Source organism: Tachysurus vachellii, chromosome 1 (assembly GCF_030014155.1).
Source record: "Tachysurus vachellii isolate PV-2020 chromosome 1, HZAU_Pvac_v1, whole genome shotgun sequence".
Lineage (NCBI taxonomy): Eukaryota > Metazoa > Chordata > Actinopteri > Siluriformes > Bagridae > Tachysurus > Tachysurus vachellii.
Window position 1 is genome coordinate 6,875,059 of NC_083460.1, and position 23,631 is coordinate 6,898,689.

The window sequence follows — 23,631 nt, forward strand, 5'->3', positions numbered from 1 at the left end:
ACAAAATTTGTTAAATTAGAACATTTTACCCACAAAGGAATTTACAATTTCAGATACACAACAGATTACATCAAGTGAAATAAAGATATACATGGAAATTATTCAAACATGTCAAATGGTATCCTGAGTGAATAGTTCTCAACCCATGGAACAAAAATATATGAATGTGTGTAAGGAAAATAGTCCTTTGAATCCAAATGACAAATCCAACAAATGCAAAAGTCTTGGTGTAATGTGTGCAATTGTTGATGCTGTAAATGTTCAATAGTGCAGCAATCAGTTATATGCAATGAGGTAATTACTGAGAGATACCGACAAAGCTGGGTGAATACCCCTCGTAAGAGCAGATAAGGCACGGATCACTTGATGAATCGTGAATTCTCTCTCGTCTTCCTTAGGGTTCTCAAACTGGGAGGCTCGCCATCTCAGGATCACAGCTTTTCCTAGTCCTCAAAAAACTCGACCAAATCCGGGAAATTTCACTAAATCACATCGGATGCTACTCAGTCCACAATCGACTAACATCCACTTCAATCTTGCCAATCATCACACTTTTAATCCACATTAAAACACCCGCGACCTGCGATGCGTGTGCTCTCCGTGTAATTACTTCCGTCTTACCTCTGTGACGTCATGCACGGCGCCAGTCATAATAGACTATAATGTTAGCGGTTTTTTCCTTATTTATTTTTTAAACTATTTTTCCTTTGTTAATAGTGCAACAGAACAACTTTTAAAATAAATTATATTACTTTTGTTAGTGTTTAAATTGAAAATATAATTAATGCAAATTACATTTTATTTTCCACCAGCAGTTCAACTCTGACCTGTGTTACACCCTCCCCCCTTAGTCTATGCAAGTCCCTTTGCATGGCTGTAACCTAAAGTTTTAGGGTTTGGAGTGTCTAATTGATCTGGGTTGTTCTGTAAGTGATTCGACGAAAGCAGTGTTCAACCCCTGAAGCAAAGACTGAATGATTGATATCATTGGGTTTCCCAACTCTGGATAAGTTAGTCTTTTTGACTTCTGCTTCACTCTTTTAGACCTTCTTAGATGACTTTCATCCTCACTCTCATCTTGATCTGTTTCATCCTCATCAGGGTCAGGTGAACTCAGTCTGCTGTTCTGCACTGAAACATCGGGTGTAGTTTCTTCAGTTTGCAAATGCGTTTCATTGTCTTGTTTCCTTTGGTTTTCATTAAGTACATCAAGTGTCGGCTCTTCTACTTGAGGTACTTGCTTTCTTTCTTTCAGGTTTTCCTTTACAGGTTCTGCAGGACTGCATGAGGATTCAACTTCTGGTAAGTTCTGCATTTCAGGTGAGCATTCAGTGCCGGGAAGGTATTCAAGTTCAGATGGATTCCCCAACGACACATCTCCTGCATTCACAGGCTCTGAATCATCACGTGGGACAAGTGCTACGTTAGGTGAGATTCGGTTTGCAGAATCCCAGTTAAGAGGGACCTCTGTAGGTTTCCTTATAACATCGTACTCCTGGATGAACCTTTCTGAGGTAATGGTTGGAACTACAGAGATTTGAGGTGCATAGTCATCCTCATCAGAGCTTTGACAGTTCTCTAAACATTCATCAGTGTCCTCAACTCTGCTTCGTCTGGTTAAACGTTTTTCCTGAGGTTTCGTCATGCCGACCTCATCTTCTGGAAATGAAGGCAAAAACCCACAAGGTAACAATAAATCTCTGTGCAATGTTCGTAAGGGACCTTCTTGTTTCTCAGGTTTCACTGTATAGACAGGTAGTTCACCAGCACGACCTACTACAACGTGCACTACAGGATCCCACCTGTCAGCCAGTTTATGTTTTCCACGTAACCTCACATTTCTGACCAGCACACGGTCACCTTCCTCAAGAGATGACTCAGTCACTCTGCGATCAAAACGGACTTTGTTCCTTTCTGCGGTTTTGGCCGCATTCTTCTGAGCTAGCTTGTAGCTCTCCTGTAGGTGACTTTTTAGTGACTGAACATATTGAGAATGGAACTTAGGACTGTCACGGTTCATCGTGGTGTTGAAAATCAAGTCTACCGGCAGTCTTGGCTGCCGTCCGAACATAAGTTCGTATGGTGTGAAACCCGTTGTATCGTGCTTTGTGCAGTTATAAGCATGCACAAGGGGTTTAACAAAGTCTTTCCAGTGAACTTTATCCTGAGCTTTTAAAGTACCAAGCATCCCCAACAGTGTGCGGTTGAAACGCTCAACTGGGTTCCCTCTTGGGTGGTACGGTGTGGTTCGGACCTTTTTAATTCCAGCAATGTCACAGAGTTCTTTAATGGTTTTGGACTCAAAGTCAGGTCCTTGATCACTGTGGAGCTTTTCAGGCACACCATAATGAGCTATAAAATTCTCCCACAGGCTCTTGGCGACTGTTCTAGCTTTCTGATTTGGAGTTGGAACCGCAACCGCATACTTGGTGAAATAGTCAGTTATCACCAAGACGTCTTTGGTGTTGCTCCGGTCGGGTTCCAATGACAAAAAGTCCATGCACACTAGCTCTAGTGGCCGGGTAACTTGAATGTTCACTAGGGGTGCTGCTCTTTCTGGCAAAGCTTTTCTACATACGCAACGACTGCAGGTCTTGATTTTGTTTTCAACATCACTAGCCATCCTGGGCCAATAGAATCGGGACCGGATGAGATCAAGGGTCCGTTCTATTCCCATGTGACCCATGTTGTCATGCAGGCTTTCCATGGTCATGGCTCTCAACTCCGGTGGAAGGACGAGTTGGTAAGTTGTACAATCTCCAACAGTTCTTTTACGGTAGAGAACACCATCCTTCAATTCAAGTTTTCTCCATTCTCTCAACAGGAAAGTAAGTTCTGGGAGCTCATGTCTCAGTGCAGGTAGGATAGCGTCTCCTGATTCCAAGTAAAAAATTACTTCTCGCATGGCTGGATCATTTCTCTGCTTTTCCTTTAACTCCTGTTCTGACATACAGGGAACAACTGAAGATCCTTCCATCAGCTCATAATCTTTGGGAATCGCTTCTGGGCACATAGAGAGTGACTCGACAAGAGTGATACAACTGTTGTTACCAACCTGACATAATGAGTGCTTGTCACAGATTGCTTGGATTACATCAGTGGGAACCAGGGTGGAATTAGCCGCTTCAGATGAATAGTACAAGGTGAACTGCCGTATGCGATCTTGCTCCTTCTGCGATACAGAATCATTCACCAGATCACCATGAGGTCGTCTTGAGAGTGCATCTGCGTCGAGATTGCTCTTCCCAGGGCGATACTGGAGGGTGAAGGAGAAAGTGGACAAAGCAGACAGCCACCTGTAGCTGGTTGCATCCAGCTTGGCTGATGTTAAAACATACGTGAGGGGGTTGCTGTCGGTGATCACTTTAAAACTGCTTCCATAAAGGTAATCACAAAACTTTTCAGTAACTGCCCACTTCAGAGCAAGGAATTCCAGCTTGTGGGCAGGATATCGGGCCTCACTCTTTGACAACCCTCGACTAGCATATGCGATTACTCGAAGCACTCCCTCTTGCTCCTGATAGAGTGCTGCCCCAAGCCCGGTAGTGCTCGCGTCTGTATGCAGCACATATGGCAAACCAGGGTCTGCAAATCCTAATATCGGCGCTTCTGTAAGTTTCGTAATGAGTGTTTCAAATGCTCGCTGGCAGTCAGCTGTCCATCGCCCTCCAAAAGGCTCTTTGGGATCAAAGTAGGTCTTTTCCTTTCTTTGCACCTTGCAACTCCTCTGAAGAGGAGGATACCCCACAGTCAGCTCGTTCAGTGGTTTCACCAGCTTCGCATAGTCCTTAATAAATCGTCGGTAGTAACCGGAGAAACCCAGAAAGGAACGCAACTCTTTCAGGTTCCTTGGATTTGGCCAGGTCTTAATGGCTTCTATTTTTTGAGGATCTGTCTCCACACCATTTTCTGAGACAATGTGACCAAGATATTTCACTGACTGCTGGAAAAACTTGCACTTTTCCAACGAAAGCTTTAGCCCATAGTCTTTCAAACGTCCCAGAACATGAAGAAGACGTCGCTCATGCTCTTCTAGAGTATCTGAAAAGACAATTAAATCGTCCAAGAACACTAGGACTTCTGAAAGGTTGATGTCACCCATGCACTTCTCCATCAGCCTTTGGAATGTGCTGGGAGCATTAGTGATGCCCTGCGGCATCCTATTAAACTCCCAAAAACCCAGCGGGCATACGAAGGCAGTCTTGGGTTTGTCTTTCTCTTCTAGTTCAATCTGGTAATACCCAGATTTGAGATCAAGCACTGAGAACCATTTTGAACCTCGAAGTGCTGAAAAAGTTTCTTCTAAATTGGGTAAGGCATATGCGTCTTTGATGGTTTGCATATTCAGCTTCCGATAATCAATGCAAAGCCTTATGTCACCGTTCTTCTTCCTTACTACAACGATAGGGGAAGAGAAAGATGATTCTGACTCACGAATGATACCGGCTTCAAGCAATTCCTCCAGATGTCGGCGGACAGCTTCAAGATCATTGGGATGGATCGGTCTGGCTTTATGCTTGAAGGGGGTTTCGTCATGTAACTTGATGCTGTGTTTTACTTTGTTTGTCTGTCCAACGTCCATGTCGTGCAATGCAAAAACGTCTGGCATAGCGCACAGTTTCTGAGTGATTCTCCTCTTCCATTCCTCTGGCAGACAGGAATCACCGAAGTCAAAACAGAGGTCTTCAATGGGTTTTATACGAGCACTTGACGCTGAGCAATCAGATTGCACAAAGTTGTGCGGCATCACTTTCTGCAAAGCATGAATGTCTGCAATCACACTCTTGCCAGGGATGATGATGTCATGCTCTGTCTCATTCTTTACCACCACTGGAACTTTCTGTGATGGGTGCTGAGGTAGGTTTAGTAAACAGCTGGCAACTAGCAGCCCTCCAGGAAAAGGTGAACACGAAGGAGGTTCCATCACAGCCCCCCTCTCTGCTACTTGTCCTCTTACACTCACCACTCCTTCAAGAACAGCATTTTGACCGGCAGGAACAACAACAGGGTCAGCACCAGGCAGCCTAACAATTCCCATGTTACTGTTTTCTTTCTGTTGGCGCCTGTGTTCGATGGTCTGAATCACAGCTCTGTAGCCAAATGGAATGGCTTTACAGACTGAACCATTGGCTTCAAGATATTTGTCGTATGCAAGATCCAAGGTGTTCGTGCCTATTAGCACCTTTGGCTGGGCAGTACCACCAGTCTCTGGAATTACTAAAGCAAGGGTCAAGACTTCAACATTAGACCCAAGGAAATCTCTGGGAAATGTGACCTTCACCTCAACATAACCCAGGTAAGGTACTGATTGACCATTTGCTGCTTCTACCTCTAACAGATTATCCAAGGAGGTTATGCTTAATCCAGGTAAATTTTGCTCATAAAAAGACTGGGAAATGGTCGTTACTTGGGACCCTGTATCAAGTAGACAAGAACAAGGGTTCCCTTCGATGTTCACTTGAGCAGTGCACTTCGTGCCAATTAATCCTTTGGGTAGGCCAACCGGATGGCGTTTTCCATAAGACTTGAGATAGCTCACATTGTTTGGCTTCTTGAGACTTGCTTGACAATTGACAGCCCTTGTACGTCTCGCTACAAGGACTGGCTGGCATTTAAAGCTTCCGAAACACTGGGACCATGCTGAATGTCCCACAGGGCTTGGCGTTCCTTCAACTGCTTCCTCTTATCAGCTACCAGAAACGGATTTGGATCATTTTCGCAAATTGAAACGACATGCCCATCCTCACCACATTGAAAACAATAGCCTGGCCTGGGCCTGTGATGTAGCCTGTGGTCAGCTATATGGGGGTTCTCTCTGGCAGATCTCATTGTTGTGTGCTTCATTCTGCTTGGATTATTCTTTGGCTCTGGGTTCTTTTGCACTTTGAGCTTAGACATTTGACTCTGGAGCTCTGTGACTTGCTGCTTGAGCTCAAGGACAGTGTTCGACTGCGATACGCTTTGTCCTGTCTGTTTACTCCTTTGTTTAGCGAGCTGGCTCTGGAGCTTGGCAACCTGCCGTTTTAATTCAGCAACCTCAGTCCCTTCTGACTTTTCATTCTCACTTTGTTCAAGAGGGTTAGCAGTGACAATATGGGAACTGGCTTTTTGTCTCTGTGCACCTAGGTGCTGTCTCATGCGACTTTCCTTGGCAAAGTGTTTGTTCTCCTCACTGCGCAACTGCAAGAGTAACTCAGGGAATGGGGGTGGTCTGTTCCTCTTATGTTCAAGCTGAAGATTTGCTATTAGGGTGTCATCCCAACAGCCTCGACAGAATTGTTTCAGAAGTTGTCGGTCAGCTTCATCTGCAGAAATACCGCCTCTTTTTATCACTTTGAGAAGGTTAGTGTACAACCGTTGTAAGTACAAGGACGGCTTTTCACTCGCGTTTTGCAGCATATTCAGAAACCTTGCAAAGAGATCATCACCGTCCTCTATCGTATCAAAAGCTGAGTCTAAGATTTCAAGGTAAGCAACTGGTAAGGCTTTTGCACCTAACTGCTTGACAATTTCTGATGCTGGCGGCAATAGGCTGTCTAATATCCTCCTAGACCGATGCAATTCAGAAAGTGAAGGGTCTTGAAGAATTAACTCTACACTGTTCCGCCAAGTATCGTAATCAACTTCACCAGCAGGACGGGGAACTTTGCCTGAGAATACCCTTAGCCTGAACGATGCATTAGAGGGTGAAACGCAATCACTTTTCACAATGTGCTCTACAACCATCCTTTGGACTTCAGTTGGGTTCACATCCTTTGCTTCCAATGTTGGTGAAAAGTTTCCTGTAACCACTCTGTGGACTGTATCAGAGTTGCGTTCTCCTGAATAATCAGTTTGGTTTGGTGGAGAAGGAATGTCGGAGGAAGAAGGACTGGTCATTTTGGATGAATCAGTGAGATTGTCAGCAACGGAGACAGTGGCTGAGAGAAGCTGCTCTTTCACAAGTTCATCAAAAGTTCTGCCACTGAGCTTCGCTATTCTCTTCAGTTCATCAAAATAATGGGCGGTTGCAAGTTCAGTTACTGCTAATGTATAGACATTTGACAGAAGCCTTATGTGGTAAGCAACGTTGTGGGGACTCACAAAAGTGTAAGGCAAAAGTGGTTTAAGAGTCACTAATGCAGAACTACTGCTGTACTCTACAACAACTTCTTTATGATAGGGCGATTTGGGATTGTCTATGCGAATGTGTCTATGAACACGACCATACTTGATTAAGAATTCAGTCAGGTCTTCATCAATTTCTGAGTTTGTCAGTCCACTAATTATCACTGAGTTTTCAATTATGACATTTTCAAGCTCAACTACTTCCATGTTGACACTATTTGCACCTCTTTCAAATACCAAGTTATTCTCCTGGTCTCGTGTCTTTAGGGTTTCTGAAAAATTTTGAGTATAATGCCCTCCTGGCTGGCTCGCCACTTACTGTAGCCGGTAAGGCTATCAATGTTAGGATCACACAGTTATAGGCCAGATTGCTAGGTTCGCTAAGGAGGGCAAGGAAAAGTGAATGCGAATCACAAAGACAGACAGACCAGGAAAATCACTTTCACCAAGATGGTTTGATTTACTTAAAGAAAAAAAGTTTAAATGGGTATAAATCTGGAATGTAAACAAAAATAAAATGACAATGAAACAATAACAGTATAACAAAAAAATAGTTTTTCCCTTCTTTCCTTTAAATAACTTTAAAGGTCTTGAGCTCCTTTATGGTTACTTGACCTAATTGTATTTTATTTTTGTTTATATTTGTATTACAATTGCTATTTTGGATATTAATGTACAACTAAAGTAATTCAAACTTAACGTTATTTTATAATCTAGTATATTTTTTTGGAGCTTTGTTCCCTACAAAATTTGTTAAATTAGAACATTTTACCCACAAAGGAATTTACAATTTCAGATACACAACAGATTACATCAAGTGAAATAAAGATATACATGGAAATTATTCAAACATGTCAAATGGTATCCTGAGTGAATAGTTCTCAACCCATGGAACAAAAATATATGAATGTGTGTAAGGAAAATAGTCCTTTGAATCCAAATGACAAATCCAACAAATGCAAAAGTCTTGGTGTAATGTGTGCAATTGTTGATGCTGTAAATGTTCAATAGTGCAGCAATCAGTTATATGCAATGAGGTAATTACTGAGAGATACCGACAAAGCTGGGTGAATACCCCTCGTAAGAGCAGATAAGGCACGGATCACTTGATGAATCGTGAATTCTCTCTCGTCTTCCTTAGGGTTCTCAAACTGGGAGGCTCGCCATCTCAGGATCACAGCTTTTCCTAGTCCTCAAAAAACTCGACCAAATCCGGGAAATTTCACTAAATCACATCGGATGCTACTCAGTCCACAATCGACTAACATCCACTTCAATCTTGCCAATCATCACACTTTTAATCCACATTAAAACACCCGCGACCTGCGATGCGTGTGCTCTCCGTGTAATTACTTCCGTCTTACCTCTGTGACGTCATGCACGGCGCCAGTCATAATAGACTATAATGTTAGCGGTTTTTTCCTTATTTATTTTTTAAACTATTTTTCCTTTGTTAATAGTGCAACAGAACAACTTTTAAAATAAATTATATTACTTTTGTTAGTGTTTAAATTGAAAATATAATTAATGCAAATTACATTTTATTTTCCACCAGCAGTTCAACTCTGACCTGTGTTACACATGCACAAATAAACACGCACAACTGTTAATTCACTAACTTATTCATTTTAATTTTTCTTTGATATATCTTGATAGGACTTCCATAGGTCAGTCCAGAGTTCCCTATGACTAGCCACAGATTTCAGCTCCTCCAGTGGGATCCCAAGACATATAGAGTGACATAATACTAAAAATGGTTCCTGGGTATGGTCTTCCTGGTGGGTCTTCCTTATGTTGTGCCCTAAATATCTAAACTGGTTTCTCTTGCTTGGGAGAAGCAGTAACCTCATATCAGCTATTTGTACTCATGACCTTATCCTTTCACCGCAGGTAAGGATAGGTCTCCTAGACAGCATAGATTTAATGATACAGTAACCGTAGCATTGCTGCCGTTGACATGATTTATTTGTCAGTTCCACACTCTCTTTTTCCACCACTCAGGAATAGGGTCCCAAGGTACTCGACATCATCTGCAAATAAAAGGAATGTTATCTTTAGGCCCCCCAAATGGGATGCATCTGCACCTGGCTGCATCTTGATATCCTGACTGAGTCGCACAAATGTAGAAGAAAGCGACCCAGATTACCTGTACTTATTCAGTACCTTACACAAGACATATCACGGCACCAGATTATAGGCCTTCTCCAAATCTACAGTACAATATACATTTACACTGGATTAACATGCTCACATGAAGCTGTTCAAATATAAAGAGCTGGTCCACTATTCTCTGGATAGAACCTACATTATTCCTCTTTAATCCGAGGTTCAACTATGGTGCAATCTCTCATAAGCCGAGAACATCCTCTGGTCCCCTACTACATAGGCACTATCATCCCTGTTGGCCAGCCCAAGGCCACTGACTTTGTCTTAAGGATTTTAAGTCTCAGCCACAGAAAGATCACTGCTTTCTGAAGTGAAGGTACTGTATGCCCACTGGTATAAGGAGTTCCTTTAAAGTGGTCCATCATTCACGCACCATTATTCCCAAGAGAGAGCAAAACTCCTTTGTACTTACATGCATTTTTTGCATGTCTTGTCTCCCTCTTCTGAGGGTCTGAATGGTTTGACAGAGCAAGAGATAAGAAAAAAAGTCTGCCTCTTTTTTTCCTAAGGTGCTAAAAAAATATAAATGAAGACAACATGGCCAGCAGGACCTATAACCATGCAGTGCTCTGGTACCAAGTACAATATTGGTTTTTCTTATTGATAATAAAACACTTTTTTAAGTTCAGATCTGGGAGGTTATTCCTCCCAGTCATACACCATCCAGGTATTTCATTTTTTTTCCCAAATTCCCACTCGAGTTGCATTATGGAGTCAGTCAGAGTTACCCACTTGTACACCTGCTTTACCTCCTGAATAAAGGAAAACCTGCTATTTTGGGTATATACAGAAATATCATACAGTTTCCTTCCTGATACTTAAAATCTTCTAGAAACTCAGTTGTCCACAGGGAAAAACTCCCACTCAGTCAGGGACTGGTGTGGTAAGTAAGCAAGTTTCATTTAAAGCATCACACGTTGCATTGTTCGTCTTAACTCATAAAAAGTGACTATTCATTGACTATTCATTGACTATAATATCATAAAAAAAAAGTAAAAAGTAAACGCTTGAGAGAAAAAAGAATCTGATGAAGAAAAGAAGACATCGGAATAAGTGGCAGAACTTAAAATCTGCAATAGTTTCCAAATGTTCAAATGTTACAGACAAACGTAGGAAGGGGTTCTTCTAGAGATAGAATGATAAAGATCAGGAGAAGGGCATCTTTGACAGGTGTCAAGGAAAAGAGACATTGTACTTCATGCATGCAATTCAAGATCTCACTCTGACAAGGAATGTCCCTTTGAAATGGCCTGACACCAACCAATGTGTCAGTCAGCAAGACAGACAGATATAGAGAGGGAACGATAAAGAAAAGAAGATGGAAGTGCAGAACATGGCTGTGATCCATATCTGAATCGATTGAGGTGAAGCCCAAAGATTTGCCTCTGGGTTTTTAGAAATGTTGCTCCAGTTTGAAGCATCCATTGCTATGCTACTTTTCAGGTAAATACAAGAAGGTTTAAATTACAGGTGTTCAAAAGATTACGTGGTCACAGAATATAGCGGAAAGAGAAACCTGAGAAAACACTATTCTAATGATGTGCAAAATGAATCGGTTACGACAAACATATAGTACCACTGGATACCAGCCGTCCGTGTTGTTTAGCTTTTGAAACTACCTGTATGCACGGTTGCCAACCCTGAGACATGGCTAATCGAAATATAATCAAAAACAAATCAGCTAAAGAATATTAGCTTGACTTAAGCGTTATGTGTTCATAGCCCATGTTCTCTTGGCTGATTAAACACTCTTTTGATCTGATCAAACAGTGTGTTTGATGAACACAGCCAAACAGCGAGCGAAAGAGATGAAACTTGACTTCGAGATTGATTTTTGGAATGAAAGAGATGAGAGATACTATAATCAGGAACTACTTCAACAGATCTATGTGTATGCCAGGTGTATACTCAGACACACAGGGTTCGTAGACTCTCACTCATCTTTCGTCTGGATTTGTCTTTTTTTGGCTCTCACAATCTACTTTGTCCCTCATTGTCTTTCTCTCACACACGTTGTCTTTGCAGTTCTGCCACCAAACAGGGCTCGGTGAAGAGAATGCCAGAAGCAAGACATGCTTGTTGTAATTTAACCATTAAACATATACTCAAACATGCATACGATAATACTACTGTGGTACAATAATAGTAGCTGTGATGACAACTAGTTGATTGGATGTTAATTATCCTGCAGTTGCAGGGTTGAAGTGACCTTGCTCTACTTCTTTCAGAGTCCAAATGTATGCTGAAAACATATCAAGGTGCATTATATATGTATGCTTATGGCTTAGCTTATAGATATGTGCGGTCTGGTTTCCTTTTCGCCGTATGTAATATGCAGGTACTAGATATTAACTTCAGTTTTGGTTTCTTAACCTATTTGATCACTTGACTAAAACTCATTTGGATCTAATGTTTCATTTTCATCTTTCATGGACTGCATCAAAATAAAAGACTCTTTTAATATCAGCAAGTTTGGTGATGGGGTAAAAGTTTTGTACATATTAGGGACCTCTAATTTAAGCTAACTTCATACGAAATTCAATTAATCCAAGTTTTAGTTGTCCAGCCTAGAAATCCACTATGGATTTTGGCTTTCATTCTTTGTAAAGCACAATTTGTCATAGGTGATTAGCAGAACTGCTTGCTAGCGTTTAATCTAATATGTAAGCATTAGCTTGGTTAGCAATAAAATAGAGGATTTAACATTGTGTTAGTGTTTTTATGCATTCTAGGTTTGTGGTCACTAGCAAAGGATTTGGTACTAGCCATCGGCTATGGAAGCTAGTCCCCAGCCCCCTAGCTAGAATCTATTTGGATTTAGTTTTGATGGAGAACTTTTGACCAGTTTTTTTCCCTTAGGAACCTTCACTTCCCCCCCCTTGAGTACTGAGCATTGGAGAGACCTGGACAAAAAAAGTCTTTTCAAAGCCTTTCTATTTTATTTAATTTTTTTTTTCAAAGGATTTGCACACAGACTAGACATTTCTGGAGGTAAAATGTATTAGATAGCACTACCTACATATCCAAATCAAGTTACACTTTAATTATAGTGCCACACTTGAGCAGGAGCAGATATATAATTCCTGTTATGTTTACTGTTACTGTGTAGTAATATTATTAGTGGCTCAGTTGCTGATTTCCATCATGTCATTTTAAAAATCAGACCTAGCTCGAATAGAGCATTTGATATGAAAGTGAATCTCGACTCTGATGGGTTCGGTCTGACAGCTTGGCCTTTTAAGGTTATTGATTCAGTGTGGTGTTGCCATGGTGACAGCCTTACTGTAATTACCTTTGTTTGGCAGGGTGTACAGGGAATTTGTGTTAATTTATTTAATAATCAGTGTCTGAGTGGTGCTGGTTCATAACTTATTCAGTGTGAGTGTGTGACAGGCTCCTGTGTGTGTGTGTGTGTGTGTGTGTGTGTGTGTGTGTGTGTGTGTGTGCGTGTGTGTGTGTTGGGGACAGATCTGGGGGCATCAGCTCCAAGAGAATTAAATGTTCAGTTAGTTTATCATTTTTGCATAAATGTAGACAAATCCTAAACAAAACACTAGGTTTCCTCACTCCGTCACCGTTTCTCTCTCACAGCTGATGCAGCAGCAGGCGGCCATAATGGCTGCGTCTCATGGTGGCTACCTGGCACCCAGCATGGCATTTCCAGCTACACAGATCCACCAAGTGGGGGCGATCAACATGAATGGCCTGCCGCCCACTCCCATGACTCCAGTGTCAGGTCAGTAAGAGTCACTGCTACACAAATACACAACAGTGATGTGCAAACTGACTACATGTGACCCGAATACATCTTGGACCCTCACACACTGTAATTTCAGCGATGCTGATGCCCGTAGACAACTACACATATATTGTGGCTTCAAAAGTGTTAAGAAATATCAGTGATATCAGTGTCCACAGTGTAGACAGTCTAGTGAATATGGAAACGTAAATATTTGAGAAGACCAAACTTAAAAAATTATTCAGCAGAGCCGATAAACATGACATATCCAGCATTGCTAGAGCCAGATCCTCTACTGAGGTTTCTCCAATTACATTCAGATACAGTACATAAATAAGGGTAGCTCATCAAACCAAGAGACTAGACACCAGGCTAGAGGTACTGCTGTCAGACTAGATTTCCATTTTGGTGACTCTGTTCTGATTAGCAAAAAAAAAAAAAAACAACAACATTGTTGACAAAAACACAATGGACAAATAAGTATGAGCTTAATCTTGCATCACATTACTCCAGAAAATGATCTTCTATGTTGCCTCCACATTCTAATATCAAATGACTCCAAAATAGAGGAGGTGTTTTTTTTGGGCTGCTAATTTTCTGGTCTTTCCTCATTTCCCAAAGAGACTTCAAGTATGTCAGGCACATGTAAGTAAAACTTGTTTACTTAAATAGTTCATTCGCTTGAATGTGAATCAACATGAGACACAAAAGAGGAATTTGTTTCTAATTATTATTCAGTCACAATAAACCTCTGCTTCCCTTTTTTCATAATGTTCATAACTCATAGGTTCCAAAAACAGCTGCTGCTATTATTATTATTATTATTATTATTATTATTATTATTATTATTATTAATAGAACCTCTGACACAACGTCTTTGTTAGGGCTCATGAATGTGCACTTTTAACAAGAGACCTGCTTTGTGAAGACTTCCACAGACATCTAATGAGGAGGGCGAGGGTGGCAAAAAAAATCCAGAAATGCTGTGTGCACTCCAGCAATGTGTGTCATGATTCAAACATTTCAATTCTGATGGCACTTTTTTCTACATTGTTTTTAGTCAGAGACTGAAATAGACAGCCAGGACTGTTGTTTTGCTTATTATGTGATTACAGGTCAAATTTTGTGTTGGGATAAAAGGGTTTAAATGAATAAATAAATGAAATTTTACATTTTTATTTTTAAACTCAAAACTTTAAAGGTTTTGAACTAGCCTTTTATTTCCACCCATGAAGCTTCACCCCAAGAATTTGGGAGCTCAATTAGAGAGAGCTTTAAAAAAAACTGCCATGGCATCATTTTGTAAATGGACTCAGAGCCATGTTATGTTTACTATGTAAACATGCAATTTCATCTCATATTGATTTATCAGGTCTGATGGGGTGAAGGTGCGAAGGGGTTTTGGGGGCGTGTCTATAAAATGACTGACAAGAAGCCAATCCAAATAAAAATAAACAAACGAGCTGGAAGGCAGGTTAAATTTTGTATGAATTAAATATATGTTCTGAGACAATGGCTCAAACTATTATTTGTTATTTCTAATTAATGAATAAATTAATTGCAATTTGTGTGTATGTGTGTGTGTGTGTGTGTATTAGGAGTTATACAGGCTAATCAACTTGCTTATGTAGAAATGCTAAAAAAATTAAAAAATAAAAAACAAATCATGATGACTGAAGACTAGATCTAGTCCCGCCCACTCTCACAGGATTTCCTCTCACAGGTATTTTTGTTGTCATTTAATCACATGTGTGAAAGAGCATTTGTAGAGTTAGACATCACAGTCCAATCGCTCTTTAGTCCGATCTGTGTCTCATGCCAACTCACAGAGCCAGATCCAGACTCGTTATGGAGACCGGATTTGAACATGGTGGAAAAACCTCCCAGATGCTGCAGTAGACGTAGCAAAGCTAAAAGAAGCTTCTGTGTCTAAATCCACACAAGTGGATTTTAAGGAATAATACTTCCTGAAATTGTGTATTATAAAACAGAGATTTGAATGTTTTATTACAACGTTTTATTTACTTTTGTCATTGGTTAAAAAAAGTGCTGAAGGTAGTGTGTTTATCTTCTCTATGCTGTGTGTGTTTGTGTTTGTGTGTGTTTGTGTGTGTGTGTTTTTGTGTGTTTGTGTGTGTATGTGTTTGAGTGTTTGTGTGTGTGTGTGTTTGGGTGTGTGTTTGTGTGCTTTAGACAGCATCCTTCTCTGTTTCTTTGCCTGTTCTTTCTTTTACAGACCCCCCCTCTCTCGCTCTGCCTCCCTCCCCCACACATCCTCAACCCCTGATTACTGAACTCAAGCTCGTCCATGTTCGAGTAGCTCTTGTGCACCCACTTGACGTGATTGCAAAAATTAGTAGAGGAAGTGGAAGCAGCGTTTGCTGTGCATCGGCATGTCACATTAACAGAGAGCTGAACTGGAGAAAGCTTAGCTACCATAGTGTATGTCGCAGGAGTCCGGTGTGTGGAGGGCTAATCAGGAAAAGGTGATCATCAGAGAGAAAAGGTCACTTCTTAAAGGTTTCAGACCTTTAAAGGTTTTCCAAATTTGTGTTAAGCCACATGTTAACTTCATTTTAAGTCATTTTTCTGGAGAACGATATGAATTTGGCAGATTATAAAGACTGAAGCATTTGAAAAGGAAGGCTTATGTGGATGTGGATCAATACCATTCTATTTAATCAGCAGTGGAGGTTCGGATCAGAGTGCTAAAATGTCTGTAAGGTAATGTTATTGTTTTTTTTTTTAAATATAATGAAAAATGCCAGCCAGTGTTGTTCACTATCATGTAATCTGGGGGCTAAAAACAAAGGCTGCCTTTCGCACCTTTGAAAGCCCAAAATACTTTTAATCCTAATCCTTTATCAGTATTGAAAAGCCTTATAGAAGTTCAACAAAATGTGAAACTCAAAGTTTCTCACTGAGGAAACTATTGCACAGAATAGGAAACTCTTTAATACACACAGAACATATGGTATAATCTCTTGTGCCTAGAATTCGAACTGTATAAGAGATGAAGCTTTCTCAGGCCTCAGTGCTAATCAGTGCCAGCGACTGGAACACATGGCAAGTTCCTATTGATTTGTGCCAGTCAATAACATGGAAAAGAGGCAGCCATGGCATCTGCATTTCACATAGCTATCAATGGTTCCAACTGCAGGAGATTAATGAGAGGAAGCCATGGAGCTGAACAGACACTGGAGACTTCAGGAACTTAATTAATTGTTTGCTTTTTTTTTTTTTTAATAAAATACACTTTTCTAAGTTCAGTAGTTGGGAGCGAGTGATATTATATAATTAGGTATATTTTTACAAAAAGCATGCAAAGAGAACACTGAATAAACTTTCAGAATCCAAATAAGACTGATGCACAAAATCTGGTATTATAATTTACTGAAAGTATTCTGTTTACTTCAGTTTTTTGCAAACTGCAGACCTCTTTAAAAGTCAGTAAAAACATCAAGCTAAATTATTTGAAGCTGCATCCCAAATGTACTTTCTTTCTTTCTCACTCATTTTCTACCGCTTATCCGAACCACGTCGGGTCACGGGGAGCCTGTGCCTATCTCAGGCGTCATCGGGCATCAAGGCAGGATACACCCTGGACGGAGTGCCAACCCATCGCAGGGCACACACACACTCTCATTCACTCACACAATCACACACTACGGACAATTTCCCAGAGATGCCAATCAACCTACCATGCATGTCTTTGGACCGGGGGAGGAAACCGGAGTACCCGGAGGAAACCCCCCGAGGCACGGGGAGAACATGCAAACTCCACACACACAAGGCGCAGGCGGGAATCGAACCCCCAACCCTGAGGAGGCGAACGTGCTAACCACTAAGCCACCGTGCCCTTCTTTCTTTCTTTATTTAAAAGAGGACAATGTACATTAATTAACATTACAATAATGTAAATGTACCCGAGTTAGCTCAAAAGTTCTATTTTCATCGGCAGTCCTCCTGCCAGATGTGCAAAGGGCAACCTTAAAATTAATCACAATTCTAAAATCACAAAATAAAATGACATACAACACATTATAATTAGCAAATACAATTCATGTAAAATATTTCAAAATATATAAATACACACAGCAAGAATTAGTTGTACTTACACTATGCACTATATACTCTAGCATATAGAATGAAAACAAATCAAACACTAAAGTATTTTAGTTTTATCTAACTGGAAGCCAGTCGATGACAAATGGCATCAAACACTTGTATTGCTATGCCAATAGTTTGATCAAAATACCATGTATTTTTAAAATGTTTCGAAAATAAAAAACATTTGTAAGGAGTGACCCGTGACCCGAGGTAGTTCAGATACTGTAAGCGGTAGAAAATGAATGAATGAATGAATGTAAGGAGTGATGTCGACCATCTCCAATATTTGTGCTCATCAACGTGTGTCCGATATTCCATTTAACTATTTATATTTTCGGTGGAATAAGTGCATCACCTCCTTGTCACTTCTTCTTGTTGGAAATTTAAGTGTGAACACTCTTGTAACTTTTAATGCCTTACCAACTCCCACAGCACTACTTGTACCCCATACCGGCGTGGAGTAGTGCATGAGTATGCGATTTGGGATAAACCTTGCATCAACTAAAAAAATATGGAATTTTTATTGTAGCTATTTTTTTTTAAATAGAAATTAAACTAAGTTTTAAAACAGGGTTATTATGTATATTCCAACAAAAAGTAATGCACTTCAAGTACATGGATGATGCACTTATTCAAACGAAAAATATATTTATATATTATTTAAAGGGCTATAAATTAAAATTTCAAGAAGGAAACATAATTAGTTTGAGTAAGACACTGTGTTAAGGCTTTCGTTTATACGGATGTTATTTTTTTACATGTGTGGTAAAGAGCCAGATTTCTCTCATTAGCAGCCCCTTTCATTTTATACTGTACATATCCAGTACTATATTAGTTGCATCTGTTGTAAGCAATATAATTTACATACTTCCTTTTAGAAAATATGAAGATGATTATTTTTTAAAGTGCAAACAGAAAAAAAAAACAGGTCTGTTCATGAGCATTTACACCCACAGGGGAAACTGTGTTCATATTACATTTAAGACAAGCTTTAATTATATCCCTAGCTTGCTTTTTCTCTCAATGTGAAAAGACTCAATGACTTTCAATGACAATCCAAAACAAAATAATCAGGTGTCATTATGGAAATGAGTTCATGCATTTATAATACTCTGCAAAAGAAGCAGTGTTTCTTCATAGGGAAGATGTCCAGGAATAACACACTAAATTAATTGTCAAATTTAGAAATATACAGATATCATAATTGTACAGGTTGTTGTTGGGTGAAGTAGTGAGAATTTCACCAAGCTTACCAGAGAGAAATAGCATTAAAACAGGATGATCTCCACCTCCATGGAGTCACAGGGAACCTGGAGTCTATCCCAGGGCACAAGGCAAGGCACCTCCCTGTACAGAAAGCATATCCATCGCAGGCAACAATCACACACACACTCACGCATGCTACAGACAATTTAGAGATGCACTCGATCTGTTAATCCAACAACACAGGCCCTCCAGTACTCAAAGGAAACCCCTGAAGCATAGCGAGAACATGCAAACTGTGTGCACACAGGACATAGACAAGAATCAAACCCTCAACCCTGGAGGTGCGAGACAAATGTGCTAGGTACCTCTCATCCACTCAGGTGTGATCTCATGTACTAAATTAGTCATTCAGCTCTATTCAGAGTCGCTCGATCTAAACTGCACACAATGTTAAATCCTGATGATTATGTACAGGAGCAAGCCTGGCACTCATTAGCATACACACACACACACACACACACGTGCAGGACACAATGTGTGTTTAACAGACGTACAGTAAGTACACTTTGTTTAGTGCCGGCTCAGCAGTATCAATCAGTGTCAGTGTGAATAACTCGGTGAGGGATCACAGTGCTGGTGGTGTGTTGGAGGCAGGGCTGTGCGAAACCCTTTGAAACCGCCATCGACGGCCAAATGCTGCATACACTCCGAAATGTATTCAGTAACGTATTCCGTTAAAATACATGAAAAGAGTTACTGCAGGGCACATTTTCACTACAGTGCTGCATCATCAATACAGCCGAAGTCACACTGTCCTTCAATGTTATTGGTTGGCAGTTTGCTTTGTGTACCGCAATGGGATCAGAATCGTACAAACAGGCTGGAAAATCAGATGAAAAATCAAAAAAGTTCTTTAAAGAAGCTCTGCTAATAATATAACAGAGGAAAAATAGAGGAAAAATCCTGTTATATAACAAATGGTTCTTAAATATATACAAGCAGGAGTCCAAGAAAGACTAGAAAAGTTGCTTGTGATCTCTGGGTGGGTGGGATGTCAATACTCTCACCCCTGCCAATCATGCATGAATAAGCTGATGGATATTTGAGCTTTCTATCCAGTATGTTCGAGCACAGTTTGAAATGATGTGGTTGGTCATGCTAGATTGTGGTAGACAAGTGAATGTATGATAACAAAGGGTTAAACAAAAGAAGAAGCCTTTATGTTTTGTCGCACGTACACAACACAGTAAGAGCACAGGGTTAGTCATGATACAGTGCCACTGGAGCAAAAAGGGTTAAGAGCCTTGCTCAAGGGCCCAGCAGTCTTAGCTTGGCAGCGCTAAGGCTTTTGAGTGACTATATAAGAATATAATAACAAGCAGTTCAAATAAATGTTGTAAAAGGCTTTAGATACAAACGGTGCGATTCGAACGAAGGTTAACAGTGAAGTGAACCAAATCAGTCCGTGATCACAGTACATAACAAAGATGAAATCAGACTTCGGAAAAATCCGAAATCAGTACTCACGACAGAATAAAACCCTAGATGTGACGTTCTGTCTGGGTTATGTAAAAGATACTAGGTTGTAGAACATTGTACAAGATACTAGACCTTGATGATAGTAAGGTCAGGAAAGGTCAAACACAGGAACAGCTGCTATAATTGCAGGAAAAAAAAGAAATGCATGTGACCACGATCAGAGAAACATCAATAGGAAGAGGGAGCCTTAATACAACAGACCAAACCAGACAAAAGCAAGCACAGAGCTCTTCTGTCAAGTCAAACATGACAGATTATATACTATCATTGGGGTTCTGTACTTGGCCAATAGAACCTTCAGCTAAATAAATGGTTCTGTGTGGAATCCTTAGAGAGCAACAAACTTTTATATTAAAAACAGATCATTAATCGGTGGAGTGGGTGCCATTACTTTGTGAAATGTTATCTATATATCGTGGGATGTAAGATGTTTTGAAACGATGAGTTTTGACATCATTTTTTGAAAAGATCGAATAGTTTATTAAGCCAATGAAATAATTCAGCCTGAAATGATAGAAAAAAAAAATAAAAGGGAGGATTTTTGCAATTAGTTTGATGTATGATGTTAAAATAAATTTATACTGTCTTTGAATTTGTCTAAATTTGTAATAATAATAATAATAATAATAAGAAGAAGAAGAAGAAGAAGATTCTTTTCAATAAACTCTTCAAAAAACAACCATTTTGTGGTTCCATATACGAAGCAAGTTTTAGATCCTACTGTAAATAGTACCTACTAAATTTTCCGACTAAGCAACGTTCACTTAAACCGCTGGCTTTTTGAGATCCCAGAGCTTTATCAGGTTCGTGTAGGTTCTGTGTAGCTTTGCTCTTAGTCCTCTACATTTCTATCACATCAACAGGATTCTTTTAAAAAGGTCACACTGCAGCACTTCAAGGCAAACCCATGTTGTACTTGAGGGACAAGTACATAACCATAGCAGTCATTCTGGCATTTTCCTTAGAGCTCTGTAAAAACCTCATGACTTTGTCTTCTTCTTTTCTTTCTTTTAGCTTGCTGGACTGGCAGAATCAACCATTGTGAGTTTCATGTGACTGCTTTCAATCAACATAGCTTAGTGGACATAGTTCTTATCGTTCTCAGACAGCCTCCTCAAAACAAACGCGTGGAACCGAGAATCAATCGCATTGATGATTGTGCAAATGACATCAGGCTGAACACACAAATATGGCCGTTTTTCAGATAGTTTCTTCCTTTTTTTTTCGGACAAAATCGCATTTCTGTTCTCCTTGAAAGAGGTCAAGAGGAGGTGAACAGCAATCGGCAGTGTCTTCAGTACCTCAATAATACTTGAGGAAGGTAATTTCATGAGGCTGTAACTTTCCAACTCTGAGACATTCACAAAACTGTCTTTTGCACATCGTCGCATTCCGAATTTCAGCGTGACGCACTGGGAATTATTTCCATTCCCCCCAATTTTAGCTATTTTCTCCTCTGCTGAAAGAGACATAAGTGCCTTGTTCCAGATTGCCGAACACTCAACCGTGGTGCATTTTGCTCTACGTGACTTCACTCTGTCATCACCTTGTTCCCCAAATTGAACAGAGTCATCTGTCTGATCCTTATCATCCTTAAAATTCCCTGAAAGCTATTCCAAAGTTGCTTCCATTATCAGTGACTTTCCTTCTTACTGTACGTTGTTCTTTCTAGTCCTCTTTTATTTTATTTTATGGAGGATATGTTCAGTTCATTTTCATACACCTTCAGTCAGGGTCTTAAAAATCAGGCTGCCATAAAACTAAAAGAGAAAAGAGATTTCTCTTTTTCAACGTTTGGAAGAGAAAATCAGACCTTTTTTTCGGTCATCGTGGTCTCCAAACTTTCCAGATAGATGTTTCCTCTTGAGTCTGTCAGGTGCTTGTGCTAGAAAGACATGCTAGATTTGAGTCTTTATATAATGCATTCGTAGTATTTAGTATGTACGGTAGTACCAGAGTCGTAATCCGAGTGACCGCAGCTTTTTCTTAATTTCTTAATGGCACTGGAGCACTCAGGAAAAAAATGGACATATCACATGATTTCAGTTAGTATAATCAGATGTATGCATCATTTTAGTGGTTGAAGATGAACACCTTGAGGTTTTAGATGCATGGAGCGTCTCAGAGAGCAGCAATGGGTTTGATATCATCATTGATCGATGTTTGAAAAATAACAAACCTTTTCTATGAATATATTGCTTCTAGTCGGCTAGTGAAAAATTACAAACTCTTAAAACTGTCTACTTTTATATGAGCTTCATATTAACCATCATGTGGAGCGTGACATGACATAGACATTCAATGATGGATGAATATGGACACAACAAAACAGATGCAAATTCTATTTTTTTGGCCTTTGGTGAGAGTTAAGAGAGTTAACGTCAGTGACTAGTTCATCGACTCTAACTGCTTGAACATGAACCAGCTCAGCAGTAGCGGACCCTTCTTTGCTATTTTTATCTCTCTGTTATATCCTCACCTGTTTTAACATAAAAGGCAGATATATATTTTTTTATTTAAATAAAATTCTCAGTCTCAGTACCAGACACAATTAATTATGCCCATTTTTTGTTTTGTTTTGTTTTGTTTTGTTTTGTTTTGTTTTGTGGGCACGGTGGCTTAGTGGTTAGCACGTTCGCCTCACACCTCCAGGGTTGGGGGTTCGATTCCCGCCTCCCCCTTGTGTGTGTGGAGTTTGCATGTTCTCCCCGTGCCTCGGGGGTTTCCTCTGGGTACTCCGGTTTCCTCCCCCGGTCCAAAGACATGCATGGTAGGTTGATTGGCATCTCTGGAAAATTGTCCGTAGTGTGTGATTGCGTGAGTGAATGAGAGTGTGTGTGTGTGACCTGCGATGGGTTGGCACTCTGTCCAGGGTGTATCCTGCCTTGATGCCCGATGACGCCTGAGATAGGCACAGGCTCCCCGTGACCCGAGGTAGTTCGGATAAACGGTAGAAAATGAATGAACGAATGAATGTTTTGTTTTGTTTTCCGTTTCATTTCGTTTCATTTTATTTGATTAATTTCTAAATGAAATAAATTCTAGTTTTAGTTCGACGTCCTCACTGCTTGATATTTTTTTGTTTGTTGACCGTCTGCCGCACAAAATCATGACAATTGAAATCTCCCTCAAAAATAAAGTATTTCTTAGGATTGTGACCGTGCAAAAATCAGTATCGTATCAGGTGTTCACAACAGTTGTGTGTTTCAATCGTGCTTTTACAAAGCCTTGATCTGACAAAACATGGTTCCAGCGTCTCTTTTGCTGTGGCACTGATAAGATCTGGATATGCGATGGTGAGATTTGTTATCTCAGGGTACAGAAAGCCTGTGCTGACTCCAGGAGTGTCAATGATACTGTGATCTACACGCTACTGACTGCAGTAGATTGTCAGAGCAGATAACAGTATTGTTATTGCGATGATGTTGCTCAGGAACATATGGGACATTTGTGAACCCTAAGCGACAAACACATTAATAATATTATAAAAGTCTATCAGAAAAAAACAGCTTTCTGATATCAAAGCTAATTTTAATACAGATACTAGCCGGCTAGCTCGTTCGCCTCTAATGTCTTCCATCTCACTCCTATAGCAAATGGAATCAAATTTGAGGACAAACTGACACAACGCACTTAATTAGCATGATTTATTTCTTACTTCAGATAAATAGGAACACAACAATTTCTACTTTAATACCTCATGATGGTTGGACAGCTCGCAGGAACACTTAAACCTTGCTCTGTTCCCATCTATTTTATGCTTT

At 40.1% G+C, this 23,631-nt stretch overlaps 1 protein-coding gene across 3 annotated transcripts in view; it reads left to right on the top strand.

Annotated features, from left to right (window-relative positions):
* LOC132845943 (CUGBP Elav-like family member 5) overlaps window positions 1–23,631 on the top strand; it is a 204,500-nt gene that overhangs the window by 168,933 nt on the left and 11,936 nt on the right. For 2 of the 3 annotated variants that reach the window (XM_060870367.1, XM_060870383.1), the window contains exons 7-8: window positions 12,865–13,009; window positions 20,882–20,908. In XM_060870367.1, coding sequence (XP_060726350.1) covers window positions 12,865–13,009; window positions 20,882–20,908 — 172 coding nt within the window. The remainder of the gene's footprint in view (window positions 1–12,864; window positions 13,010–20,881; window positions 20,909–23,631) is intronic. The other variant, XM_060870375.1, reaches the window with a different exon arrangement.